At 48.5% G+C, this 27,177-nt stretch overlaps 12 protein-coding genes across 12 annotated transcripts; 8 read left to right on the top strand and 4 right to left on the bottom strand.

The window, feature by feature from the left end:
- Nucleotides 1–346: 346 nt before the first annotated feature.
- Nucleotides 347–4,831, top strand: PGRI_037750 (uncharacterized protein; the record flags this gene model as incomplete). Its single annotated transcript, XM_040791488.1, has 6 exons — nt 347–402; nt 470–833; nt 893–3,395; nt 3,447–3,533; nt 3,587–3,808; nt 3,864–4,831. 6 exons carry the CDS (start codon nt 347–349, stop codon nt 4,829–4,831), a joined length of 4,200 nt encoding a protein of 1,399 aa, XP_040645565.1.
- A 318-nt stretch (nt 4,832–5,149) lies between these two features.
- On the bottom strand, nt 5,150–5,812 carry PGRI_037740 (uncharacterized protein; the record flags this gene model as incomplete). Its single annotated transcript, XM_040791487.1, has 1 exon — nt 5,150–5,812. One exon carries the CDS (start codon nt 5,810–5,812, stop codon nt 5,150–5,152), a length of 663 nt encoding a protein of 220 aa, XP_040645564.1.
- A 467-nt stretch (nt 5,813–6,279) lies between these two features.
- Nucleotides 6,280–7,638, top strand: PGRI_037730 (UDP-galactose transporter HUT1; the record flags this gene model as incomplete). Its single annotated transcript, XM_040791486.1, has 2 exons — nt 6,280–6,506; nt 6,573–7,638. 2 exons carry the CDS (start codon nt 6,280–6,282, stop codon nt 7,636–7,638), a joined length of 1,293 nt encoding a protein of 430 aa, XP_040645563.1.
- A 179-nt stretch (nt 7,639–7,817) lies between these two features.
- Nucleotides 7,818–8,394, bottom strand: PGRI_037720 (peptidylprolyl isomerase; the record flags this gene model as incomplete). The annotated part of the gene is made up of 3 exons (XM_040791485.1): nt 7,818–7,972; nt 8,025–8,127; nt 8,263–8,394. The coding sequence occupies 3 exons, from the start codon at nt 8,392–8,394 to the stop codon at nt 7,818–7,820; spliced, it is 390 nt and encodes a 129-aa protein (XP_040645562.1).
- A 331-nt stretch (nt 8,395–8,725) lies between these two features.
- PGRI_037710 (uncharacterized protein) lies at nt 8,726–9,609 on the top strand (the record flags this gene model as incomplete). Its single annotated transcript, XM_040791484.1, has 2 exons — nt 8,726–8,830; nt 8,995–9,609. The coding sequence occupies 2 exons, from the start codon at nt 8,726–8,728 to the stop codon at nt 9,607–9,609; spliced, it is 720 nt and encodes a 239-aa protein (XP_040645561.1).
- A 54-nt stretch (nt 9,610–9,663) lies between these two features.
- PGRI_037700 (putative 3-oxo-5-alpha-steroid 4-dehydrogenase) lies at nt 9,664–10,718 on the bottom strand (the record flags this gene model as incomplete). The annotated part of the gene is made up of 2 exons (XM_040791483.1): nt 9,664–10,563; nt 10,620–10,718. 2 exons carry the CDS (start codon nt 10,716–10,718, stop codon nt 9,664–9,666), a joined length of 999 nt encoding a protein of 332 aa, XP_040645560.1.
- A 1,078-nt stretch (nt 10,719–11,796) lies between these two features.
- PGRI_037690 (putative histone deacetylase complex subunit (Hos4)) lies at nt 11,797–15,449 on the top strand (the record flags this gene model as incomplete). The annotated part of the gene is made up of 2 exons (XM_040791482.1): nt 11,797–15,180; nt 15,234–15,449. 2 exons carry the CDS (start codon nt 11,797–11,799, stop codon nt 15,447–15,449), a joined length of 3,600 nt encoding a protein of 1,199 aa, XP_040645559.1.
- A 517-nt stretch (nt 15,450–15,966) lies between these two features.
- On the top strand, nt 15,967–16,736 carry PGRI_037680 (40S ribosomal protein eS12; the record flags this gene model as incomplete). The annotated part of the gene is made up of 3 exons (XM_040791481.1): nt 15,967–15,969; nt 16,220–16,538; nt 16,612–16,736. The coding sequence occupies 3 exons, from the start codon at nt 15,967–15,969 to the stop codon at nt 16,734–16,736; spliced, it is 447 nt and encodes a 148-aa protein (XP_040645558.1).
- Nucleotides 16,737–17,454: 718 nt separating this feature from the next.
- PGRI_037670 (cytochrome P450) lies at nt 17,455–21,119 on the top strand (the record flags this gene model as incomplete). Its single annotated transcript, XM_040791480.1, has 8 exons — nt 17,455–17,543; nt 17,596–17,607; nt 17,660–18,110; nt 18,192–18,256; nt 18,317–18,526; nt 18,573–18,847; nt 18,898–19,455; nt 20,113–21,119. 8 exons carry the CDS (start codon nt 17,455–17,457, stop codon nt 21,117–21,119), a joined length of 2,667 nt encoding a protein of 888 aa, XP_040645557.1.
- A 1,165-nt stretch (nt 21,120–22,284) lies between these two features.
- Nucleotides 22,285–22,649, top strand: PGRI_037660 (uncharacterized protein; the record flags this gene model as incomplete). The annotated part of the gene is made up of 3 exons (XM_040791479.1): nt 22,285–22,362; nt 22,418–22,521; nt 22,571–22,649. 3 exons carry the CDS (start codon nt 22,285–22,287, stop codon nt 22,647–22,649), a joined length of 261 nt encoding a protein of 86 aa, XP_040645556.1.
- A 1,021-nt stretch (nt 22,650–23,670) lies between these two features.
- On the bottom strand, nt 23,671–24,630 carry PGRI_037650 (nitronate monooxygenase; the record flags this gene model as incomplete). Its single annotated transcript, XM_040791478.1, has 1 exon — nt 23,671–24,630. The coding sequence occupies one exon, from the start codon at nt 24,628–24,630 to the stop codon at nt 23,671–23,673; it is 960 nt and encodes a 319-aa protein (XP_040645555.1).
- Nucleotides 24,631–25,289: 659 nt separating this feature from the next.
- PGRI_037640 (uncharacterized protein) lies at nt 25,290–26,954 on the top strand (the record flags this gene model as incomplete). Its single annotated transcript, XM_040791477.1, has 1 exon — nt 25,290–26,954. The coding sequence occupies one exon, from the start codon at nt 25,290–25,292 to the stop codon at nt 26,952–26,954; it is 1,665 nt and encodes a 554-aa protein (XP_040645554.1).
- Between the last annotated feature and the right edge of the window lie 223 nt (nt 26,955–27,177).

The following is a 27,177-nucleotide window of genomic DNA, read 5'->3' as shown; positions in this document are numbered from 1 at the left end:
TGTGATCAGATATGTGATTGAAGGCCGCCTCGTGAAATCCCCAATTGGCAGAAAGAAAAAAATCTCACACCGCCCTCCCAAAACCGCCCGCTCTTGGTGCCTGGAGATTATGGCACCAAGGCATTAACTGACGTAGCCAATGAGGATCATCTTGTCCCCAGAGTTCATTCAGGGCTGAGGAGGTCTCAGTCGAGACCGCTACAAGCTGAAAAATCATACACATGGGATCTCTCCAGGCCTTGAATTAAATTGACAATTGAGTGGTATGAACGAGAAAAGGCTCATTTACACCTTTCGTGTCTAGCTCTTTGCTCACGCCAAGTGTATGGCTGGAGACATACACTAGATGTCGACTCAAACACAAACCCCGTTACCCCAAGTTGGGAAGCTGGTGAGCGTTGTGTGAGTATTTGATATGTCTGCTGCTTGATACTATTTTCTGTATATTAATGTCTACGTCCATTTCCAGCCCGGTCGGTCTCAAAGAAGCTGCTCTCGACTCGCCCACCTTTCGTGCCACCACCCTCCATTTCTCCGATCAGATCGATTTTATAGAGAAATGGCTCGACGGATATGCCAAAGCTGCAACAAAGCTCTCCTGTGAGCTGGCCACTATGGAGAGTGTAGTCAACAACTTTCTTTCCTATTCGACACATCCCCTCGTTGTCTCAGAAGCGGTTGTTGACCATGATTATACACTTTTGGCTATGAGGAGGTGTGGTGAGGGATCTAAAGATCTTTGGGGTGGACTCGTCAAAATAACTAGAAAGATGGAGTCATTGATTTCCGAACCCATTCGAGATTTCATTAACGAGGATCTGCGGCATTTTAAGGTACCGAGAACCCACTTAACCAAGTTGTTCTTGTGTAGGATTATCTGACACGGCTATAGGAAATCCGTCGCAACCTCGAGAATTCCCAGAAGTCGTACGATTACCTCCAAGCTCGATATGCCTCTCAGTCGAAGTCCAAGGAGGCCTCAGCCCTGAGAGAAGAAGCGTTCCAGCTGCATGAAGCACACAAGGCCTACCTGAAAGCCGCAATGGATTATTCGGTGCAAGGTCCGCAGGTACGAAATGCTCTTGACCGACTCCTGGTCAAGGTCTCCTGCGACCAATGGCGGGAATTCCGGGAATTCCACAACTACAACAGCGGGAGCTACATGAAATGGTCCCATGAGATGGATCGTATCAAGGGTTGGCTTCATGAGATGGAAGGGAGTGAGAAATCATCCAAACGGGAGTTGCTCTCCACTCGGAAGCACATTGAGGAAGCCGCAGAGATCGCGGCTCGACCGTCTCGTGAACTGGAGGACTATAATATCTCAACCGTTCCGTACCTTGGCTCTCGCCCTATTTCGACACTTAATGTGTGTAAAGAAATGCGACCAGAGAAGCAGGGGTGGCTGTATTTGCGAACATTGTCAGGAAAGCCCACTCGCACTGTTTGGGTTAAGCGGTGGGCTTTTCTCAAGAACGGGATATTCGGGTGTCTTGTACAAGGCTCTCGTACTGGCGGCGTTGAAGAGAGTGAACGAATTGGTGTACTGCTTTGCAGTGTTCGTCCTGCATTTCAGGAGGAACGCCGGTTCTGCTTCCAAGTGAAGACTAAGAACAACACTATCCTGCTGCAGGCAGATAACCAAAAGGAGTTGATGGAATGGATTGGTGCCTTTGAGGCCGCCAAACAGAAAGCATTGGAAAACCCCGCAAGCACTGATCTTTCCGTTTCTGGAAAAGTCACAGTTCAAGACCCTGCATTTTCAATTTCCCAACCTCCGGCTGCCGAGTTCGCTGCAGACCCTGCAGATTCTCTTACCCCCAATACGCACGATGAGCCCGGAGGTGGAGATCGCAGTATGACACTTCCTGTCCCGGACCGTGATGGAACTACCATGAGAAATAGCACCGACATTGGAAGCGGCAGAAGACCCACTGGCTTAGATGGTGAGGGCTCTGCAAGAGAGCATGCAAGAGAGCATACCTCTAGACTCATCCAAAAGTTGGATCTTCACCGCAAATCGAACAATGCGGCTCCATTGTCTCCATCCATCCCTGGCCCTGCAGGTGGAATAGCCAGCCTCATCTCTGCCAGCCATAATATTCTCCCATATAGCGCCACCGCTTCACTAAACGCGAATGATGAGAACGGTAAACGAGGTCGCTGTTTAAGCAACGTGGATGAGCCTGGTTCAAGTCTTGCACCTGGCACGCTCGCCAATCCCCCAGCACCAACAAGCATGAGCAAGGCGGCAGTGGTTGTCAGCAATGAAAGAGGTATTGGATTAGGTGTCTCTGATAGCACAGGTGGCATGCCCAGTGGTATGATGGCGAACCTGTGGGGTAGCTCCAACTGGGGCTTCATGAACAAGCTTCAACGGGAACAACACCAGATTGATGGTGCGTCTGATGAGACCTCAGGAGGCCGGTCGTCTTCCACCTTGAGCGATACCTCAACACACACAATTGCCGCACAGCCCGATGCAGCAGGTGCTTTGGAAGCACCCCGACAGCAGTCAGGTCCACGCCACAGACAGACAGTAAGCCTTGACGGGGATGATGTTAAGCTTACGCAAGTTGCGCTGGGTATTGGGCATGAATATCCCAGCTACTATCCTCAACAATTGAGGATTCAAGATGCTCAATTTAGATTGCTTTTCCCAGACGTCAAGAGATCGGAAGCATTGCTTTTGGTGTTCAGAGCTACCTGGAGCCCTAATGACCAGCAAGAGTTCCCCGGACGAGCTTATGTCACAGCAAGGAACATCTACTTTTACAGTCATCACTTTGGACTGGTGTTGACTACCGGCGTCTCCTTGGAGAGCATCAAGGAGGTAACTGCAGCTCCTGGGCGAGACTGTGACTTCCTTTTCCTTCATACTATCCCACCCCTCGGCAGTGATACTCCTGGCCGGGTTACGATTAAGACTTTCCTTGAACCTCTCCGACTTCTTCAAAAACGACTCAACTTCTTGATCCAAGGCTCCATTGCCGTCGAGCAATTGTCTTTGGAGTCTCTGATCAAGGCACTGATCAAGATGGACACTGGATCTCCAGCCCGAAATTCCAGTGCAGATAGCTGGGAAGATCTCTCATCCGGACTTGCAGACATCAAACAAGATGGGGGCAGGGGTACAGACCTGGGTCTTGCAAAGGACATCCGACTCCCTATCTACGTTGACAAAGATCTCGAACTGGATGGAGGCAGGACTGGCCGTGGCCGGGATGCTGCTAAATTCAGACTCCCAACTCAACCCGTGGAGTATGTTCCACAAGGCGATCTTGTTTTAGCGACCGAAAAGATTCTCGACATAAGCTCTAAAGCTTTGTTCCATATATTATTTGGCGACAAAAGCGCCGTGTGGCAGCTTCTTTTGCATGAGAGGCAAGCTCGAGGTCCGTCAATTCTAGTTCCCCAATCACTTATACATGGCTGACATTGCAAAGAAATCAAACAAGGCCCATGGGCCAGTACAGAATCGCGGCATCTAAGGCGTGATTTCCACTACAAGATCGGCATGACAGATATCCTTGGTAGGCTTGATTATCGATAATTTTGAGGTTGAGCAATGACTGATTTTGTATAGGTAATACTCACGAAAATGCGATCTCAGATTATCAGATCATCGATGTTCTCAACGACCATCTGTGCTACGTGATCACAGACAAGAAAACTCCATGGCATCTCCCCTTCCGACGTTCGTTCCGGTTGGTTAGCAAGGTTGTCATTACATTCCAGGCCAAATCAAAGAGCAAGCTTGCTGTTTACACGAAAGTGGAGTGGCTGTGGTCTCCCTACGGCCTCAAAAGTGAGTCATTACTCCCATCCCGTTTGAATAGAGTACAATAATCTGACATACCCAGATATTATCGACAAAAAAGCAAGTGATGATCTAGAACAAGACTCTTTAGATCTTGTCGACCTAGTCAGTGACCAAGTACGACGTTTGGGTGCACACAGTCGCACTAAGAAGGCTATCACGATCTTCGGCCACGTTGGACGCCAAAGCCAAGTCTCCCAATTTAATGGCGCTGGTTCCAACCTGAAGCTCGATTCCCGCAAGCCCCGAAAACAGCGTACTATGCACGAGCTTCTTCTCGAGACCTTTTTGTCATTCCTTGAAACTAGTGTTTCCTTCCTAATGATGTGGGCCTTCGACATAGTCCGCTGGTCTTGGAAGACTGTGAGTGCACACAAGATCATCTTGGTCATGCTGGCCATAAGTGGAATTCTGAACGGGTACTATTCCTCGCGGGATAGTTGGGACTGGTGGCACGAGAGACATGCAGGAAAATTCATGGCACGGCTAGGCGTACAACCTAACCTTGTTATGAGCAAAGCCATCTACATGCGGGATATTGAAGACGCAGTTGCAAACTCCACAATCTGGGCTGGTACTGGAAACGCCAGCGATTGCTTTGCCACCTTCCACGAGCAGACTATGCGCTATTCCGATATGCCTTTGTCGCTTAGTACATCGAGTCCCCGGGATGCATTGACCAAGAGCGCCATCAGACGCTTCCAGCAAACCCGTGAGCGTCTTGGCATGTATCGACATAACCTTCTCGTCGCATTGCGTATCGTGAATAGTATCGAGAAAGAGGTCATTCAGACGGAATGGGAGCGTTGGCTCCGCGAGGAGACCCGGCGCTGTCGCCAAGTCGAGGTTCTTCTTCACGGAGGGGCCGCTCAGGGCGATGACGCCAAAGCTGAGCGTATCTTCGCCGAGCATGCGGACAACGTCAAGCAGTGGTATGAGGAGTACTGCTCGAGTTGTCGAAAGGAGCAAGAACTGGTCATATTCAATGACCATGGTGACCTAATTCCTTGATTTGCTTCCTGCGGCAGTTTCTAGCTGTCTATTTGAACATATCGTTAAGCCTTCTGTACAGTCATTTAGCTTTCTTGCTTCTTGCTTATCACTATACCCTGTAGCAAGCTGATCATGTGTCAAAAAATTCATTGCGTATAATTTCGGCTAATCATGCAAGTCGTTTATTACTTTGAATATACTCTGGATATCAAATGGATAATGTTATTTAATTGCTCTTTTGAATGAGTATTCGTCACATCATGTCGCTACCCATAAGGGGTAAGAATGCAAATAGGTATTATTGTGTACATACGAGAACCACCCTGCTCCGCACACTCAGTTCTGCCTCGGCTTCACCTCGCCTTCATGCACAACATAATATGCAATTGTCCCGTCTCCACCCATCCCCTTATCCACCATAGCAAGCAACACCCTTTGCGAGCCCCATTCTTTGGTCAAACGAGCCTCCTCCTTCTTATCATAGTACCGCGCCAGCTTTTCTGCCTTCTCAGAGTCCAAACCCTCCGCCTCGGGCTGCATGCTTGTAGGGTCGACAGATCGATCATGCTCTTCAGCTTTTTGCTTGAACTCAGACAGCCGGTCAAATACAGTAGCCATATGGCGCAAGCTCCACGGCTGGCCCTGTGTAGTTGGCACCACAAACATGCGCTCCGGCTCAAGGTCGTCTTCGCGGATCCCGTTTTCAAGCATGTATAGCTGCTCGTCTGGATGTGTGTACACGCGGTGTGGGGGGTAGCCGGAGAGCAGAGGGATTGGTTCTTTTGGTGGTTGGCTGGGGTCTTTGTTTAATGTGTTTGAGTCGCCTGCTTGTCCAGGAATGGTGTATCCAATTATAGAGGTCCAGAGGTGTTGGTGCTCGAGGTTGTGTTGGACCTGCGCGGATGTTGCGAGATGGGGGGCCTCATAGCCTTCTTCGGTGATATGCTCGGTGATCGCCGATGCATTGGGCCGACTGGTGGCTTCCTGCGTGCCAGCCATCTTGTATATTTTGGAGCTTTTTATCTTGTAGGACTCACACTGAGGCAGCTCTGGCGCAAATCTCGGGATTTTTGGAGCTTCACCGCCTCTATAGATCTGATGTATTAATACACCGCTTTCCTTAATTGGATTGTATAGTTGAGATAAGAAGCTCGGAAGTTCCTAGTTTAAAAGATTTCAATTGAATAATTTGAGTCGAGTTGATGCTTTTCCTTTATCGAGTTCAAGTGAAAAAAATAAAAAAAATAGAAAAATAAATTAATAGAAAGTTACGTGGGGGTGGACGATCATAGACAAGGTGAAGTAAGAACACATGGCATCTTGTTATTATTTTGGTTTCAGGTTCACCTCCAAGGACTTTGTGACAACTTCTATACTCGACACAGTGTTATTTCCCAATTTCGCATATATTGCCTCTTGCTCGAGTTACTCACATTTACAATTGGATTCTTCCACAATTTGTCGCAATGGGACGACAAAAGCAAGCAGCGCCGCTCCAGAGAGCCCCCTCTTCTCAATTGATGAATCTCTCAGAAGAGTCCGATGTGCCACAAAATTATAGAAGTGGCAATAAAGACACACCATCTACCAATGGAAGCGTGTCCGGAAAAGCACCACCGGCCCTGGAAACAGTCGCCGACAGCCCTGGGCTGTCCCAACTTGTGATTTGCGTCCTCGGTATATATGCAGCATTGTAAGTGCCTCGACCACGTTTCGCCTGATTTCTGAGATGTGTCAACAAGAAACTAATGACCCAAAGCCTTTCATGGGGTGTATTACAGGAGGCAATCACGACAACCACCTATCCCATTCGTCCTGCAACCACCGCGGAGCCAAATCCTCCAACAGAGCGATTCACCTACTCGCTGGTGCTTAACACGGTCCAGTCCTCCTTTGCGGCCATTACCGGCTTTACATACCTTCTGTTCTCAACTCCGAGCGGCAAGAATATCCCATCTATTTTCCCCACACGCCGGATCCTCTTCCCCCTGCTTCTAGTCGCTATATCCTCGTCACTTGCCTCACCATTCGGCTACGCTAGTCTCCAACACATCGACTACCTGACCTTCATCCTTGCCAAATCATGCAAGCTCCTCCCGGTCATGGTCCTGCACCTGACGATCTTCCGCAAGCGATACCCACTGTACAAGTACGGTGTTGTCTTGATGGTCACCCTCGGCGTTGCAACTTTCAGTCTGCACCACCCAGGAACTAGTAAGAAAGTCGCTGCCAAGGATCAGGCTGGATCCTCCGGCTGGGGTATCTTCTTGTTGTCCATCAACCTCTTGTTGGATGGCCTGACCAACACCACCCAAGACCACGTCTTCTCCTCGCCTAAGCTGTACACCCGCTTTACTGGGCCCCAGATGATGGTCGCTCAGAATATTCTCTCGACCGCTCTGACTTCTGCATACCTCCTAATCATGCCGCATCTCTCACAGAGCGGGATTTTGCATAACCTCCTGCCCTTCCCAATTCCCCCGTCCAATGAGACTGAGCTGTATGGGGCCATCTCTTTCCTCTCCCGCCACCCAGAGGCGCTGAAACATGTCCTTGGATTCGCGGCATGCGGCGCTATCGGCCAGCTTTTCATTTTCCACACCCTGTCTCGCTTCTCTTCACTGCTGCTTGTCACCGTCACCGTTACCCGCAAGATGTTGACTATGCTCCTGAGCGTTTTCTGGTTCGGACATTCTCTGTCTAGTGGCCAGTGGCTGGGAATCAGTTTGGTTTTCGGAGGCATTGGCGCCGAAGCCGTGGTCCAGAGATCGGAGAAGAAGGCGAAAGAGCGGTTGAAGATTGCAGCTGCTAAGAAGGAATTGTGAGCTATTATGTTAGGCTTTGTAGATAAGCTTTCATCTGAAGAGCATTTAGCGAAAATATATAAAGCACAAGTTACAGCCCATGGGTGGCTTTTTCTTTTATATTTTCTCTCGGGAATTTCGTTGGTATAGTTTTGAGGTGGTTGTCTGTCTTTCATATGGTGTAGGTAATGGGAAGAAGCTCACTTCCGCCCCTCAACCATCATGATATGATATCCAAACCCAGTCTTGACCTCAGCATACTTGGGATTTCCCGTCGTGCTAGTTTCAAGCTCAAAAGCAATGGCCTCAAAAGCAGGGTCCAGATCGCCCTTTGTCTTCCATCCAAGCGACCCTCCTACAAAGAAGAGATCAGCTCTGCTCATTTAGTCCGGCATATATCTACTTACCCTGTCTAGCCTTATCCTCCGAGAATTCACGAGCAACCTCATCAAATTTGGTGCCGTTACGAAGCTTCTCTAGGGCTTCTTCTTTCTTGGCATGTTTCTCGCACTAGATATGATTAGAATGATATAACGACCCTTGACCCTGTCCATTGAAACTGGCTGTATATTCGCCAGCCCCTAACACCATAGCCAGAGGATCCGAGACTTGAAAGGGAACAACGAAAAAAAAAAAAAAACATACAAGGATGTGTCGGACGTTGATCGACTGTGCGCCTTTCACAGCTCCTCCCTTTCCACCTTTGCCTTTAGCGGCATCGGCGGAGGCATCTTTCCCCTTGCCCTTGGCAGCTTTGGCATTATTCTTGGGGGCCATTGTGGATGATATGGTTCACTAATATGTTGTTATCGCTGTCTCGGCCGTTGGTTGTTCAGATTGAGCTGATGTGGGGTGGGATATTTGGCCTGAGGCTGTAAGGCAGAAAGGGTCTTTGTGTGACGTGGAGGTGTATGTAGACTCTCTTTGAGCTATGCATATGGAATAAATTCCAGTTTAAATGAAAGACCCTGATTTTCTTTGTTCGCCCAAACTGTCAACTTGTCCTCGATGATACTTAAACCATTGATGAGACCAAACACCGAAGTCAGCCCACATTGAGTTGGACTAAGACCTATCTATCCAGTACCAGTCCTAACTCGGTAACCAAATGGCATTCGATCTTGAAGCTGCACGCATCACCGCATTGCCTGAGGATGCATTCTATATACCGGACTTCATTACAGAGGACGAGGAGAATTGGTTACTTCAGAAGGTAAGCGGAAATGATTTTCTTGTGAATATGTCTTAGTACCATTGATGTTACATACTACACGAATATATGCGCGTTTTATCATGTCATTTCCCTTCAATAATTGATAGATGCTGCATGCACCGATTCCTGCATGTTCATATCTCACTCACTACAACAATCTACAGGTCAAATCAGCGCCGCTGCCACGCTGGACCCAGCTCTCGCACCGCAGACTTCAAACATGGCCATCAGCCCTGACTAAGAGTAATTCTCTTCTCGCATCGCCCTTACCAGCTTGGCTTATGTCACCGATCGTTGACCCACGGTTTGAGGCACTGGGTATCTTCAACGATGCGCCACACCAGGCCCCAAACCATGTCCTAGTAAACGAGTACCAGCCTGGACAGGGGATCATGCCACACGAAGATGGAGCGGCCTACTATCCCCTCGTTGCGACGGTGAGCCTGGGGGCACCAATTGTGCTCGATATGTATCACAAACACCCCCAAGGTGAGACACCCAGCACAAACCGAAGACCTCAATATAGGGTCTTGCAGGAGAGACGGAGTCTGTTAATTATGAGGGGCAAGATGTACACTGATCTTCTGCATGGCATCGAGGAAACGACGAGAGATGAGGATCTGGGCCCTCACTCTATCTGCAACTGGGAGCTCTTGCGAGAGAAGGAGCCGTACCAGGGTGGGTGGTATGAGCGGAAGACGAGGACTAGCCTCACGTACAGGGACGTGCTTCATGTTGTGAAGATGGGGAATGCCTTGAAGTTTTTGGGTGGGATGTAACGAGTACCTCATTTCCGAACTCTAGTGCTTTCATATTTGTTTTTTAGCTCTACATTAGTACACATAAGGAATCATAAGCCACCAGTCCTGCACCGAGTCTTTGCCAAACTTTTGCGCATACCACTGTTTGGTATTTCGAGCCGTGAGACCCAGGTTGACTGCGACGAAAGCCAGACAAGACAACATAGTTTTGTTGACCAATTCACCTTGCGGGGCAGCCAACAGCGCCAACGAGAGATACACAATGCACTCTGCGCCGTAGTGGGGACAGACAACCCCACGGAACATAGGATGCTCCGGGAGGGTGTATTTTTTCAACGAGAACAGGTAGTGATGGGAATCGTGCTGCAGACCAGACGCCACTAGGAAAAGTGGGATGAGGACGAAAGTCCGCAAACTTGGGGCATTGGTCATCTGCAAATGAGCAATATTCAGTTTGTTGGTCAACAGAGCGCCCGAACCCTCGATCCAAATTGCGACACCTGCCGCTAGATAGAATCCCAAGCCCAGCAACCAGTGCATAAACCACATTTGTGACGACGAAGGCTTTGAAAATATAAAAGACTCCCATAGGCGCCGGGATCCCTGTATAGCCAATAATGCACAACATATCACCAACTGAGTCAGGGACATGGAGCGCCGTTGGTGTTCCTCGCTAACGCGGGATGTGATGGCCTGGAACATCACACCCCGCGATAGTAATTGCACAACCCAGAAGACCGATGATAGGACGGATGCAACATAGAAATGTGTGAAATAGCTATGTGGCACCTGCCAAGTCGCGAGATAATCAAGGAAGCCCTTGCTCTCGTCGGAGGGGTTTTGGGCGTTAGGTGGTGCAGAGCTAGTGGAGGTCGAGGCCGAGGTTGCGCGTGGGCCATAGGTGAGGAAGCGGGACCGCAATGGTGTTGGGATGCTGATCGAGATGGTCTGCATACGAGGGGTCGGCGTTAGCTGGGTTCATCTGCACGAAGTGTTCACTATCACCACTATCACAGGGCGTATCGTACCGTGGCGGCGGCCAGCAGGAAGAACGCGCGTAGAGCATCCACAGCATCCATGCCGGTGGCTTCCAGGGTGTTATCGACCCATTGTGAGATTAGAGACATGGCTCTTGGAGCCTTTTTTTTATCTCCTTCTTTTTCTTTTTCCCTTTCGGTTTTGTATTTTTCAACTTAGTGTCATTGCGATGATATCAGTGAAATGTTTTAGGGAGGTGTTTACTGTGGAGAAAGCCAGCCCCCCCCGCCGATCCTTCAGCTCTCGCCAAACGGGGGCGTTTGGAGTTATTTCGGCGTCGGGATTAACATGGGTATTGGGGCAATTGGAGCCGATTACAGATAAGAATTTTCAATGTTTCAAATACAATAAACGGAGTATGATTTGAGTGTAATTTGTTTCTATTAGAAGATTATTAAAGATCGGCATATTAGGGTAGGTTAACAATCTAGATAGGCCCGAGATATGGTCAAAGTGGCAACTTTCAGGATTTTTGGAGGCAAAAGTCCACTTAACCATATTAGGACTAGCTTAATTAAACTGTTTGTCATGTTTGCATCTCCGAATTAGGGTTAGTGGGAATAGAGATCTGTGCCCCCTTTGGTCTCGGTATCACGGTATCAACGGGTATCTAACGGTATCGGTCGTATTGTCTCCCCTGTATGGAGTATATTCACTTTCAGGGATGGCATTTCAAGGATGAAAATGAGAAAAAAAAAAAGGAAAAAAAAATCGAGATCAGTTCTAACCTCAACCCCTCTTAAATACAAGCAAGTTTCCAGTAGTCAAAATCCAACCTGCAGCTATGATTCACCGTGGCCAAAGTTGACCCAGTGAGGAGCCCTACGCCCAATCCAGTCCCATTCCTTGCCCTTCCCGCTTTTCCTCTTCCCTTCTCTTTCTTCCCCCATTCAACTCCCAAGTGAAAAAAAACATACTTCGATTTCACTTTCGCCCTATATACCCTATATCAGTAAATCCAATATCCGAACTTCCTCGACCATATCGTATCGCTCTACTCCGGAGCGGTATTGCCCACGTTTCAAGACTCTTTTTGCGGGTGAAACCCGCGCTCGAGAATCGGCGTCCGCGCACAACTGCTGGCGTTGTCGACCACGGTCGTTTTGTCGGTCGCGTTTTCCCCCCCAAAATGACGAGCGGCATTTCAAGTCTTCGAGTGCTATCGCTATGAGTGATGTCGAGGCAGTCTCTTTACCAGCTGCCCTGGACGTCGGTCAGAATAGGCTTGCTACGGTAAAGCCAGACCCTGCTGGTCCTTCATCACCGACCAAAGCTCGTGCAGATTCCCATTCACGGGTAGACAGAGATGGATCGACGCGTGTATTTTCAGAAGGAGAGGAGGATGGGCCTCCTAGTCCTAGGGCGGATTCAGAGGCAGAGACAATAATTCAATCAGGTCGAGAATCCTTGTCACCGGAGAAGAAAAGAAAGCATATAAAGCACGATCCGAGCCGTCATGAACCTAACGGAATCGATGGACACCAGCGAAAGAAACCACGTGTGTTCGGCGACACCCGAGAACGCGAACGGGAGCAGGAACGAAGCCCTCCTTCTCCAAGGCACCGAGCAATTTCGCCGTCGGTGGTCAAGATCGAAAAGGTCGATGACTCTCAGATGTCAGAAACGGAAAGCGTTGCCAATGGAATCGCCCGTGCGTCAGAGAGACCTCGTGCCTTCCGTAAGCGAAGCTCAAGCGACAGTGCCGAGGAACAACGAGATCGTCGTCGCGCACACTCCCACGCAGCATCCCATCCTGTGCGGGAACTTAAACATACCAATAATACGCGCCTATCCAGGCCACCATCCGACTCGCGATCGCTATCACCCAGTCGACCATCTCACCAACGATCTGCTTCAGGATCTCAATTACCGACAAAGAAAAAGGCGCCAACCCCTCTGCTCACAGGATCTGGGAGACATAGCTCGGAAGATAGACAATCGACGTCCTCCTCGCAGAGCGGTTCTCCATTGCCGGGAGCGCATCTGCGGAAGCTTGGCTCTGGAGTCGGTGCGTCCGCGTCGCCTGCTAAGCAAATGGGACCGAAGAAGTTGCGCGACAAGAGTGGCCGGACTCCTCTTGCACGGGCGTGCGCGGACCGGAAACATGATCAAGTGATGATGCGCCATGCCGAACGACCAGAAGACATTAATATTCCCGATAATGCAGGCAATACCCCCTTGCAGATTGCATCGCTTGCTGGAGAAGCCGAAATCGTCAAGTTCCTGCTAGAGGCAGGCTGCGAGATTAACACGAAAAACATTGACAAAGACACCCCATTGATTGATGCTGTGGAGAACGGGAATGTGGAGGTGGTTAAACTTCTGCTTGATGCAGGTGCAAACCCACGAACTGTGAACGCCGAAGGCGATGAGCCCTTCGAGCTGGTTCCGTCCTTTGTAGATGATGACGAGTATGAAGAGATGAGGAAAGCGCTTGCTGACGCTAAGGCTAATTTGCGCCCTGGTCGACGCTCAGAGGAACATACGAGACCAGAGAGTAAGGAACCTTCTTCACGACGGGCGTCAGCAGCCAGAGGATCCGCAGCTAGCCCCCGAGATTCACCTCCGATGCGCAGCCCCCCTCCGGTGGGCGCGTCAAATCGACGAAAGGGTGGGCGAAGCGAAGCCACGCGGAATGATCTCCTGTGGACGAAACCCACATTCGAGAACCTTAGAGAGTTTGCTGCCAAAGGCGATGAGGCTGGGGTGGTCAGCATTTTGAACATTCTGCAGAAAGCCGACAATGCTTCTTTAATTGCCGCAGCAAAGGGTGGACATCATGATGTCCTCTCTCTTTTGTACGCGATGGGCAATGCAGATGCGGATCCAAACCCTCTACGCGGTCAAAAACCTGGATATAACACACCCATGCTTGCTGCGATTGGTCGAGGCAATAGCGCTGTTATCCAACTCATCCTAAACCAACCCGGCTTCAATCCCACGCGACGATTGTTTGAAGACAGAACATATTTCGAACTGTCTCGGGGCCGACAGGGTGAGAACTGGGAGGACGAGTATCAGATTCTGAAGGAAGCGTATGAAAGGTTTGCAGGTTCAGACAAGGGTCGCAAAGACGACTCCCCCCGCCGTGCTCGAAAAGAGAAGGAGGATAAACGCGCGCCACGCAGAGGGTCTTCCTCCCCAGTCGCGCGCAAAAAAATCAACACCAGTCCTAATTCCAGCAGACATCGCGATTCTTTGAAAGACATGGACTCAATCAAAGAACAACGTCGTCAAAAAGAGCACGATTCATCACGAGCACCAGATTCCTCTAAGCCCAAACCTTCGTTATCCGCCAGACGAGACAGCGAGTCTAGTGGAATGACACCCAACGAAGACATCCGAAAAAGACGACTCATTGCTGGACGTCGCCCCCAGGAGCGTAGGCCAAGTATTTTTTCGTCTGATTCGCTCTCTGGACGTGAAGAGGTCCCGAAACCCCGTGTTGATACAGCCACCGACAACACATTGTCTTTGAAGCGTATTCGCGCTGATGGATCCCCAGAACGATCTCGTTCACGTGGCACGGATGGTGATCGCTTATCTCCCGAGTCGCGTAAAAAGAAGAGACGCGTTGCGTCCGAAGACAAGCCTTCCAGTGCCGCACATGGTGCACCAAGACAACCTGATGATGCTAGCAAACCCCCTCCTCGCCGACCCTACGAGGAGTCTACCCGACCTGCCGAACCTCAACCACACAAATCCACCGACGCTTCCAAGAAACCCCCAACCCGCCCAACCTCGCCCCATCGTGATCCCGTTAAAAAGAATGGCGATATGAAGAAGGAATCGAACGATCCAAGAACTGACATCACGGAAGACAAACTGGCCGTTACGAAACGTATCGAGGCTGAATCACATGAGCGTCGACGAGCCCAGGCCAAGAAGGCGCAAGAGGAGCGTGCCGCGAACGAAAAGCGCATCGCAGACGAAGCTGAACGCGATCGACTTGCCAAAGAAGAAGCCGAACGGGTGGCGGCTCAGGTCGCTCACGATAAAGCCGAGGAGGAAGATCGCAAACGCAAAGAGGCTGAGCAACGACGCGTCAAACAAGTCGAAGATGACCGTTTGAAGCGGTTGGAGCAAGAACGTGCTCGAGCTGCCAAAATGCGCCGTGACCGGGAGGCCGCAGAGCACCGACGCCGTGAGGCTCTTCCCAGTCGCCTTCGTGTTGCAGCAAACCTCGTGGGTTCCAACAATCCCCGGGCGAAAAGCCATGACTGGCTCAAGTCTTTCATGCCTCTTGTTACCGCTCTCACCCGTCAACTCGATCCTAGCTGTGGTGTGGATGTCGCAGACGAGAAGTGGATCCCAAATTACTTGGTTGCGCCTCTTCTGGCTACCAATGATCTTCAACTTTCGCAATACGCCAGCTGGGAGAAGCGAAAGGCGACACCGACTCAACGTGTGAATCTGTGGCGAGTCACCCGTCGCATGTTGACCCATACAGACGATCTTGGATTCCAAAGTTCGAGCATCGGACAGATCATGCAGAAGGATTGTGACACGCGCCCCAAGTATTTCGAGATGGAACATGTCTTCTGGATCCGAGTAAGTTTTTTTGAGCTCCCCAACCGATGTTCCACAACTAACAAATATCTTAGCTTTCTGATTTCACAGACCTCGTCCCACACGTCCCTCACCTGCACGGCCTAGAACTGCAGTTCTTGAACATGCACGTCGATCCGGAGCCGCCCATGGCTAGCGCGGGTTTTAGCACTCCTCAACTCAACGGCCACGGCCCGGGAGCCTCAGTCGAAACCAACGGGACTGCGCCCCTCAATGGATATGGCCCTTCTCGGTCTAGTACATATGTCTAGTTTTGTTTTCAGCGTCTTTTGGCTAGGGACCCGGCGCGATGGCAGCAATCCCGCGAAGTGATGTACAGGGCGGATTCTGATTGTACGATTATGATACCTCTTGTGTTCAGTGATGATCTACTATTCTTAGGTAGTTTTTACTGTGGTCTTTTTTTGTAGTCACGGGCCTTGAATGTAATCATGCATACTCGTGTCAAATAACAACAAGTTCAAACTTAACTTATTTTCTCGTAAATATATAGACATTTGTAGCAAGTTAGCAAATCTGAAAGATCTAAAGATTAGTTTCAAAGCGCCATCAAACTGGACTTATCACATTTACACCGTTCATTGTATAAATGCATATACATGTCACGTGAGACTGTTTGCGGGGACCGGATGACATAATAGGGCACACACAGCCGAAAAAGTCGAAATAGCGGGAAATTTCAAGCCCGCCCGCACCACCTCTTAATTTCTTTCTCCAACAACTCTACTCTTCGAGGATCATCCGATTTCAAGCATAACAAGCATCAAAATGGTATGTTCCATATCTGCGCATTCCTTCCACACCATACTGGCACCCGCCTCGGATCCCGTCATGACAATTGAGATACTGGAATGGATATGACCGGCGAGAAGATTGCGGCGCCGCAGTATAAGCTACCCCTCGTCGGCGCTCTTATCCATGCTCTGTACCGGTCCAGTCCAATTCCAAGTCTCAAGAGTCACGACAGTGAACCAAGTAACGGGAACCCTTGAAGGACATTATATTAACAAGAATCCTAAAGTCGGACGGAGAAGAGCCCACATCCCCTATCGCCCCCGCCGAGGAGGTCGAGGTTTCTGCCGATGCCGGCAGCGGCCAGATGTCCGTCTTGGACGCCCTCAAGGGTGTTCTGCGCGTCTCCCTCATCCACGACGGTCTTGCCCGTGGTCTCCGTGAGGCCGCCAAGGCTCTCGACCGCCGCGAGGCCCACATGTGTGTCCTGAACGAGGGCTGCGAGGAGGAGGCTTACAAGAAGCTCGTTGTCGCTCTCTGCTCTGAGCACAAGATCCCCCTCATCAAGGTTCCCGATGGAAAGATGCTCGGCGAGTGGGTCGGTCTCTGTAAGTTTTCACCATCTATTGATACGGGATATCTATTTCGGGGGTATATTTGCTAACGTTTTTTTTCTTTCAGGCACTCTCGACCGTGAGGGTAACGCTCGCAAGGTTGTCAACTGCTCTTGCGTCGTTGTCAAGGATTGGGGTGAGGAGTCCCAGGAGCGCTCCGTTCTCCTCAACTACTTCCAGACCGAGCAATAGATTATTTCTACTGAGCGGCTGTGAGTAGCAGGTCTCGTCTCAGGCGTCGGGGTTGACTGGGGGTTTTTGTGGTGGGGATCAAAAGGTGGAATATATCAGGGATAGATCAATTGTCGAAATCACCGGCTGGGCTCGGAGTGTATTCTCTGGGTTTGGTATCTTGGTTGGTGAAGCTTTGTGATATCTCTATTTGGTCTTTTGAACCTATTATTTCAAATCACCTAGTCTACAGCCGTGCCCCGTTTACTCGGGTTCGCGGCGCCAATGGCAACTGGACATCTTGTCTACATACTTTGACAAAAGATAAACTATGTGCACCTTATAAAATGCCTGATCGTATGTTTGTAGAGGTCTTATCATCTCATCTCACGCGAATAAAACTACACACCCCAGGTGCTGTACAGTGTAGTCATATACAACATGGAAGACATAAATAGTCCACCCTCTGAGCGTAAGCACTTAACACGGGTAGTTCCTTGTCAGAAACAGCTCCAATGTGATCACCTCTAGCACTTACCATGTCCAGTATACTTCACGTAGGGCTGGAGAGTGGATCTTCTGAGTCAGCACGGGTTTCGCAACTTCCCAATTCCTAATCCCGACTCTGTTTGAACGGACGCTCTTGGAGGAAAATCATTCCTTTTCAAAGATTACAACCTGATGAGAGGTACATATGGACATTATTTGTTGCGTCATGGTTCATACCTAATACCCTCCAATGTCCTATTCTTCTAATTTCCCAACTCCGAATCCCCATGGAATCCGCTCCAATTCTAAGTGGGGCCCCGGCGCCATATGGCTGCGCATGTATGAATTGTTCCCGCGCCAAGTGCAAATGCGTTCTTTCTGCAACTGGTAGTGGCTGCGAAAGGTAAGTGGCGCCGCTAGTGAGTGTAGAAATAGCCCGGACTAATCGCCAGCAGATGCCAGCGTCTGAGTAAGGAATGTCGGCCTGCGCCGACAGTTCGCAAGCGCAAGAAGCCACTCTCGGGGTCTAGGACTGCCAATCTAGAGGCCAAACTTGATTGGGTTATTTCTGCATTTGAGAAGGGTGGTGTCAATCCCGGTCTTCGTCCAGATTTGGACCCTCTAAACCCAGGACAAACTCGACGAGATGACCAAACCCAATCTACACCAACCATTCAAACCCCAACTAGTATTTCTTCTCTTTCAACTGTCGAGGAAGGACGAAACCCTGTACTTTGTACACCCTCGTATGATAGGGAGATCTTGTCCCTGATCCAAATCCCGCCAGGCATGGCTCAGAAGTGTCTCGACCAGTTCTGCACTCGGAACTTGCAATATCTCCCCTTTGTTCATATTCCACCCGACATGACCTCTGACAAATTGCGACAGACATATCCATTTCTTTGGGTATGTATTATGGAAGTGACTACGTATAAAAATCCAGAAAAAGGTGATTCTTTCAGGAGAATTACGAACTATATTCATCAGAGAGTTATGCTCGACATTGTGCCGAGCATGGATCTTCTCCTTGGTATTATGACTTTTGTATCATGGTGAGCAGAAAAGAATTACCCTTATGAAAATCACTTTCCTCATTACAATTCTCTTTGCAGGGTTACATACACTAAAAGGCCATTTCTCAATGTCTACGCACACGTGCTAATGGCTGTTGTTGCCGATCTTGGGATTAATAAAAGTGAACCAGATGCAAATTCAGCCATGAAATCTTTTAAAGTCGCTATTGGAATGAAGCAAACCCCTCCCACAGCTAGAACACTGGAAGAGAGGAGGGCTGTGCTGGGATGTTTTTTGATTTCATCAAGGTAAATAGTAAATATCCAAAGAAACTCTCTAAATAATAATTAACAGCTATACTATCAGCGCTGCATTGGCAATGTCCAGGATTGACCCTATGCGATGGACACCGCACATGGAAGAAAGTCTTTCAATACTCGCCGAGGCGAAAGACTGCCCCCAAGACGAGCTCCTGATTGTACAAGTCAAGATTCATTTGGTCTTAGATAAGGTCTATCAACTCCAGCGGGATGGCGAAGCATCTATTTCCCTAGCCTTCTATCTGGATGCCTTCAGAAAACAATTAGACACAGTGAAGAGCCAAGTTCCGCCTCATCTCCAACAACACAGTAGGTTCTAACCCCTCAAATCTCCACAGCCAGGACTAACAAGACTAAAGGAGTCATACTTATGTGTCTCTATAATGCCGAAATCATAATCAACGAAATATCAATGGGGGCCCCCGCCATTGCAAATTTGCCCGATTTCCATCGCCTTGATAGCCTCTACACCTCTCTCCAAGCATCAAAAGGCTGGTTAGATGTATGGCTGGAGCTTGAAGGAGAGGAGTATCTACAGCTCTCATGTGTCATCTTTTTCCAATTCACTCGAGCTATTGTCACCTTGTACAAGCTCACCGTTTTGGACGACCCGGTATGGTCCAAGACTATGGTCAGAGATACCGCGAATATCCTCGAATACTTGAACAGGAATGAAGCTGTCATCAGGAAGTGCCCGGATTATATCACTTTCGACGAAAGCAAGGAAATGAATCTCCTCGAAAAGGGACTGGGAATAATTCAAGGCATGCGAATGAACTGGGAGCCGAAATTGACAGAAATGTGGGGTATACCCGCGAATAATGGGATTGATAGTGGCATGGTCCAGTCTGATGCCATACTCCCTGATATTATGCCTTTTGGTGGGATTGATGAGTCCTGGATGATGGAATTCCTTGGTTCGTTATGAATGGTCTGCGATGCTTGAAACTCTGGTTAGAAAGAAAGTGAGAGTCGGTTTAATGTTTAATATATTTACACATAATATCATATATCATAGTATACTGTTGTGGCGGGCGCCTCGTGCATCCCTTCCATATATCTCCAATATATGGTCTATATAGCTGCAAGCTCTTAGGATACGAAGAGAAGGACAGAAATATTTTATATTCACTCACAATCACTGTGATCTGCAGAGTCCAGCATAAATTCAACATGCGGAGTTCGCACGTCCAAATGCACGCTAACGAAGCACTAAGACGTTGGCATCCCATGTGATTTTTGACTACATGCCACTTGGCCTATCCTTCAAACCATAACGGCTTGGTTGTTAAGCACCTGAGATCTCCATTCTTTTGCCCAAAGACTGCCTATTCTCATTGATAGTATTTGGGAATTCTAGGGGCCTTTGAAATGATACCCATAATCTATCTGGTGGCCCTCACTGTACGTGTTTCAATTTATTGTCTGGATGGCAGCACTGAGAATCTTCTAGCCATTAGGGTATCTTTTGTGGATCGTGGTTCACAACCTTTACTTTAGCCCACTGGCGAAATTTCCAGGACCGAAACTTGCCGCATGCACCAATCTCCAAAATCTATACTGGACATCAACAGGGCAGTATCACTACAAACTCAAGAAGCTCCATGATAAGTACGGAGATGTAGTTCGGACAGCGCCCAACTCTCTTGTCTATCGCAGCTCACAGGCGTGGAAAGATATCTACGGCCACCGCAAATCTGGAGCTGGGTCGTTCCTGAAAGATCCCAAATTCTACCTGCAGGGACCAAGAGGGCCAAACCTTATAAATGCCAACGACGAAGTCCATTCAAGAGGAAGAAGACTGCTCTCACATGCCTTCTCTGAAAAGGCACTGCGCGAGCAAGAAAGCCTAGTTCAGTCATATGTTGACATGTTGGTGGAGCGACTGAAGGGGACGATTTCATCACAGGAGACAGTCGACATGTCTCAGTGGTACAACTTCACCACATTTGACATCATCGGAGACCTGGCCTTTGGCGAGCCCTTTGACTGCCTACGGGAAAGCCAGTACCACCCATGGGTTAAAGTGGTCTTTGTGAGCATGAAAGTGCTAGCATTATCGCGACCACTATTGGTCTATCCTTTTTTGGCACCGATTGTCAGGATGCTTCTCCCGAAAAGACTCACGAAGATGCGCGAAGACTCCTTTGCTTTGGCATCAAACAAAGTCCATCGCCGATTGGAGGCCAAGGTTGAACGGCCGGATTTCATGAGTTACATCTTGCGATATAATGATGACAGATCCATGACTATACGGGAAATGGAAGCAAATGCGGCTTTGTTGATCCTCGCTGGGAGTGAGACGACCGCTAGTCTACTCTCCGGATTCACCTATTATATCATGGCAAACCCCCCGGCCTATCGGAAACTCATGGATGAAATCCGAACTTCGTTCAAATCTTACGAAGATATTGATTTCCAAAGAGTTGGTCATCTGACTTACTTGAATGCAGCACTCGAGGAAAGTCTACGGGTCTATCCACCCGTCCCGGCTGTTATCCCGCGGGTTGTACCTAAGGAGGGTGCATTGATCGATGGGCAATTCATTCCAGAGAACGTATGTCCCTACTTTCAAGTATGATCTCGATGTATATTGACTTAAAAAGGTTTCTGTGTCTGGGGCCCACTATTCTACCTACCATCCTGAGTCTCATTTTGCTAAAGCGGACTCTTTTATCCCTGAGAGGTGGCTGGAGAGCAGAGACAAATGCTTTAAGTCGGACAATCGGGCAGCATTTCAACCATTTTCACTTGGGCCCCGTAATTGTATTGGAAGAAAGTGAGTTTTGATCTTCGATATCCTCAGGAATCAGGCTAATTGTATTCATCCACAGCCTTGCTTATGCAGAAATGCGTCTAATTGTAGCCAAGCTCTTCTGGAGCTTTGACATGACTATGGATGAGAGCTCAGCTGGTTGGAATATCCAGAAATCCTTCAATATTTGGGAACGCAAGCCATTGATGGTAAACTTGTCGCTAGCACAACATTGAAAGTGTTGCAAGATTAGCCATTTTTTGCGTTTCGTTCGGTGCAACCGAAGACCTGTGGATTGCTATACAAGGTACATACATGGAATCGCTCGCCACATTCGTGACGCGAGGAAAATTGACTATCATTCCACTATCTGCCGATGAACAACGTTTTGTATGTATGTGTGGTTTCTATGAATACTTTGGATCGTTGACTGGAACAGTCATTTGAGCACACTTGTCATGATTTGAGAAGGTATATCTTGCTGAGAACCTTTTTGTACATAAATGCCTAAGTTTATCTTACAACTACTACTCCTTATTATACGCATATGTGTACAACTCTAGAACTGAGACATCAATTAACGGTTGGAATTGCGGAACTTAGGTTGAGACATCCGGGCGTAGGCCATGGTTGCACATTTGAAGACAAGACTCGGATCTGATCTTTTTGGACGATCTAGACTACAAACCCCAGGTCTGAAAATACACAGCGTGGAGTTTATGTGAGTTGACCGTTGGGTTTATCAATCTTTCCCGGTGATGCCGGCTCTGTAGCGAATCGAAATATCTAGATCAGACGACATGCAGACTTGACAAGGGCCTATTTCATGTATTGCAATTCAAAAACAAAAATAACGCACAGGAATAAGGTACAACTTAAAAGACAAAGTAGTACGCTCGGATAGCAAGTTCGAGTATAAAGGTTGCTTCTCATCCAGCAGTTAATCTACTACTCACCAGTGACTATTCCCAATCACCACAATCAGCAAATAATGTCTAGCTTTGTCTATATTCTTGCACTTGTGCCTTTGGCACTGGCTGCCACCCCGACCATGATGGTCCCTAATCAGGTACGGCTATCACGCGTGTTTACAGCCGAGCAATCTGTTTACTCCTTATCTATAGGTCATGGTTTTTAAAGAAAACGACTTCGCAATGAATGCCGGCCGAAAGGGAATTCTTCTTGCATCTGATGGAAATTGCATGAACTTCGACAACATGCCCGAGTAGTAAGTTGAATATTCTTCGCGTACGAAGTTTCGTTGACCAAAGTACCAGCCGCACCAATGTTGGGTCAATCTATGTCCCATGCCCGTCCGAGGTCAAGCAGGACATGATGTGCTCGATTTACTCGTAAGTACATAGCCTCTAACTACAAACGCTTAGTACTAAATCATCAGCGATAACTCTTGCAACAATGAGCTGTTCACATTTACCCGACCCCATGCGAATTTGCTCAGACGAGCCGTTGGCGATGGTGTTGGCAGACATGTCAGAAGCATGAGATGCGTGACGGTCAATTCTCCCGCCGACAGACAGGGCCATGTCTTCTCAAGCGATCATGCGTCTACCAAGAGTCCAAGCAACTGCCCCAATGACAGCTGTTCCAGTGAGCAGAGCTGTCAATCAACCCACCCGGATTATGGCATGTACTGCTCTTCGAGTTCGAAGACCTGCCAGAGAACTTCAGTAGTTGGCGCCCTTTGCAAGGAAGATGCCCAGTGTGTCAACAGTCATTGCCAGAGTGGAATGTGCATGGCTGCCGCGGAGAACCTGCGCTGTGCGCCGGGTTCTGAATGTCCCTCTGGCCTGCATTGTCGTCCTACCCGTGTTCTCAATTCAGTTGGAACTTCCGGTGTTGAGATGATCTGCATGAAAAATGAGGATGTTCGCGGCACACAGTGTTCTTCTGAGAAGCCATGCCCAGAGCATATGTCGTGCAGTCTTCAACATGAGACTAAGGCATATTGCGAGTGGAACGGTACTTGTGCACTGAATAATATGAGATGTTTGTCGGGTAGTCAGTGTTGCTCCGGAGTTTGCAAGGCCAATGTATGCCAGTGATAGTCTTTGGGGATATCGAGCTTGGAGGAAATGGTATCTAAATTGAGATAGCCCTGGAGGATCTGCATTATGGCTGTTATTACGCGTATTAGCTGAGGATAATCGAATTTAATGGTAATAGGAATGTTTCTGTGCTCTGAAGTTGGACCTCTTTAAAAAACTTTTATCTACATACGTTGGAAGACATTACTATACAGTTCAAGTTTATAGAGACACAAACTTATCTAACTTATCAGATATACAGCGTAAATATTGTATCAAATCTCAGCTTAGCTTTGTGCAATAAACTCTTTTGGAATTGCTTCGTAGTCCTTTTAGGGAGACAGCCGCTGAATTATCTCGAATGCATCCGCTTTAACCCCAAGGACAATATCTTGTGCATCTTTCACATCATGTATCAGTCCAACAGAGGCCCCTGCATATGTCGCGAGTCTTCCCTCAGGTCCCCATCCTTTATCGCCCGTCTTAGCAGCTTCATCATGAAGTTTCTTTAGTTCTTCAAATGACTTTCCTTCCTGCTGCTCAACAAATGATTTGTTCACAATAGTCCGGGGACAATATTCCTCCGGCCACCCAAAAGTGCCTCTGAGGTGATTATACAGTAGCGTACGCGTGGTCGAGACTGCACCATCCGCCGCACGTACAACCTCGTCTTGGTAACCCCGACTTATGCGTGCTTCACTAGCAGCCAGGAATCGAGTCCCCATCGCGACGCCCGAAGCTCCAAGACACATCGCCGCTGCAACACCACGCGCATCCGCAATCCCACCAGCTGCAAACAAAGGAATCTGGCTGCCTGCCATGGCATCTGCTACTTCTGGAAACAGCGCCATAAGCCCCATTCCATCTTTGGCCCGACCGTGGCCACCAGATTCAGCTCCTTGCACAACAACAACATCTGGTCGCTCAAGGTTCTGAAGAAGCTCCTTTGCCTCCTTCACAGTTCCAATTTGGATCCAGATTTGGGTGTTGGGAGATGCTTGGCGGATCTTGCTTGACCAGTCGTCGTATTCCTTGGGTCCCTGTCTTGGGGCGTATAGCCAGGCTGCACATGGTTTATGTTTCTTGATAGCAGCGACGGCAACATTGATGTCATCAGCCCAGAGCTGATATCCTATGCCGACAGGTAGTGTGCCGGCCTCTTGGCGTATGAGCGATGATGCTTTCTCGAGATCATCATATGTGTCCTGTGTTTTGGCACCGGGGCCAATAAACCCCAGTCCGCCGGCGCGGGAGACGGCTACTGCCAGGGCTGGGCCGGACATTACTTTCATGGGGGCGCTGACCACAAATGGACTAGATACCCATGGGTATCGAGATAGCAAGCTTACTGCCATGAGTTTGGTGTTGTAGATGGCAAGTATTTGTAAAATGTCACAATAAGTTAGTTGTAATAAGTTTGTTTTTGAATGCTTAGAGTTGCCGAGGCATCGACGTCACAATCCGCACTTCCGCAATATCCGCATTGTCTGCTACTATAGTACCCCATACATGTGCAAATAATAAGTAAGATTTTTAGACCAGGTTTTTACCCTTCTATATAGTCATTCTGTCTTTTGTGTCTGCCATTAGGTTTTTCAAAGGCTAGATTGCAGGTTTTCTAGTAAATTCATTGTGCTCATCTCATATGTATGCGGACCGGCGATCGTGACACTGCTCACAGTGGGTGGTCAACTGCTTTATCTATAAGCCCAAATTTTGACATTTACAAGTCTCTGCCTCAAGTTCAAATGAAAAGAAAAAGAATACCGAATACCCAAGAGAAACGAGAGAAGTAGATAAAATAATATCTCTGAAATGTTGGAATGCTTGCAGGCCTCAGGCATCAGATGCATCCGCAATACCCACTTCCGGCCCCAACTTCTCCACAATACCCGACCTATCCTTCATCCTTCATTCTACACGGAAATTGCGGGATCACTGACTTATTGCTATGCCGGAATCCGACCTTAAGCGAAAGCGCGCCCGAGTCGCATGTGAACCATGCCGGGAGCGCAAAAGAAAATGCGACGGCGCCGAGCCTTGCACTACTTGCCGTCAATGGGGCTACGATTGTCACTACAAACGTCAAACACCACAGAAGCGCCATGCTCACCAACAGCCTCCGAGTGAAGACTCGCCAACGCTAAGGCCCCCACAGCAGATTGAGTCAGTGGATACGCACGGGCTGGATCGTCGATTGTGGGCAAACTCCGGTGCAGCATTTGTTCGGAGAATGGGCCTAAATATTGATCCTGCGAAAGCACCAAAACTAAGCCTCTTTGGTTGGAATATTGGAAAGCGACAACTATCATCTGAATCTCAGGTCGTCCACCCCGTGCTGTCAATTACAGATATCACATCCTTGCAACACATGAGGACCCTTGCTCAGGTCTACTTTGCCAAGATCGGTCCATGCTATGGGTTTATTGATTCATTTCGATTTTATGAGCGGCTGGATGCTAGATGGCAGTCTCCTACAGGGAGTGATCTATATGACAGTGTTCTCGGTGGTGTCGCTGCACTAGGTTGTTTGTTTTCCCAGCGAAACATGACTATCACTGAATTACATCTTGTCGGATCGGCACTTTCTATTCTCGACACGCACGTTTTGACTGGTACTCCTCCCGTCGACCTGCTTCTTGGATGGACGTTGCGAGTCATCTACATGCGAATGACAGATCTACCCCACTCAACATGGATGGCGAGTTCGAGGTTGATGCATCTGGTGGAAGCTGCGGGATTCCATTTAGAGTCCACTGATTCGGTCTTTCCGCGCAGTATTGACGCGGGGTTTGATCGAAACATCCAAAGACGACTCTTCGGCGTGGCACTACATCTTAATTTGTGGACATCCTATGATCTCGGTTTATCAAGAGTGACCTTTCAAAAGAATGATTTGCCATTGCTTCCATCGACCATTGAGGGCGATTACACGCATGAGGTGCTGGGACTTCTTCCATTATCGGCGAGCCTAGACCCAGGAAAGCCGAAAGAAGATGAGATGAAGCTTGAAGACACGCTTTCTCAGATCCTAGAAAGAGTTCATAAAGAGCCTCCCTCAACCATGGCGCAATGCAATCTTGTGCTTTGCATTCTGCGCAGAATCCATACACAGAATCTTGAAATATCTCCTCGTCTCGCAGAGAAAGCCTTGTCGTTACTGAAGAAGGGACTTACTTGCTCACGCACTATGGTAAGTGACTGCAGTCCCTGGCAACATATGGCAAATGTACCTTTCCACATCATATGTGTCTTGCTCGTGATGGACACACGGCATTCACTAGCGATGCTCCCCGAAGCAATGCATACATTGAAGCTCGTTACATCCACTTACGATACAAATACCATGAGAGAAGCTTGGAGCGCGGCTCTCTTGCTAGTCATGCTGCATCAACAGCGGAGGAAAGATGACATTGCAATCTTCAATCACGTCATGAATATGGAGGAGCAGGAAAATCCAGCTGGACCACCCTTGCAAGAATTTCCAAGCGCCGAAGAGTATTCATGGCTAGGTGCTTTAGTCGCTGATCTACCTAGTTTGCAAAGGGATGACCTTGATCAATTTCTGAATTCGGATATGATTGATAGTACAAGTTTCTTGGGTGGATCCGGATGAGGCGCCTATGTTTTTGAGATATCCATATTTGTTTAATTTTGCGAATTACCTTTTTTTTTTTAAATTTCAACTCCGAAAACGAGTACGATGTCACAAGCCTTTTGGGAATAGCGGGTGCCGTGCGGTGCCTGGTAAAATCCTCCGTTCCGCAATACCCGCTTCCATAGATCGGAAGTTCACACTAGTTCCGCAAAACTGTATTGAAAAAGGAAATGCACACCGA

Source organism: Penicillium griseofulvum (assembly GCF_001561935.1).
Source record: "Penicillium griseofulvum strain PG3 chromosome Unknown contig_86, whole genome shotgun sequence".
Classification (NCBI taxonomy): Eukaryota; Fungi; Ascomycota; class Eurotiomycetes; order Eurotiales; family Aspergillaceae; genus Penicillium; species Penicillium griseofulvum.
Note: the sequence above shows the minus strand (reverse complement) of the source record. Positions and strands in the feature narration are given on the sequence as shown.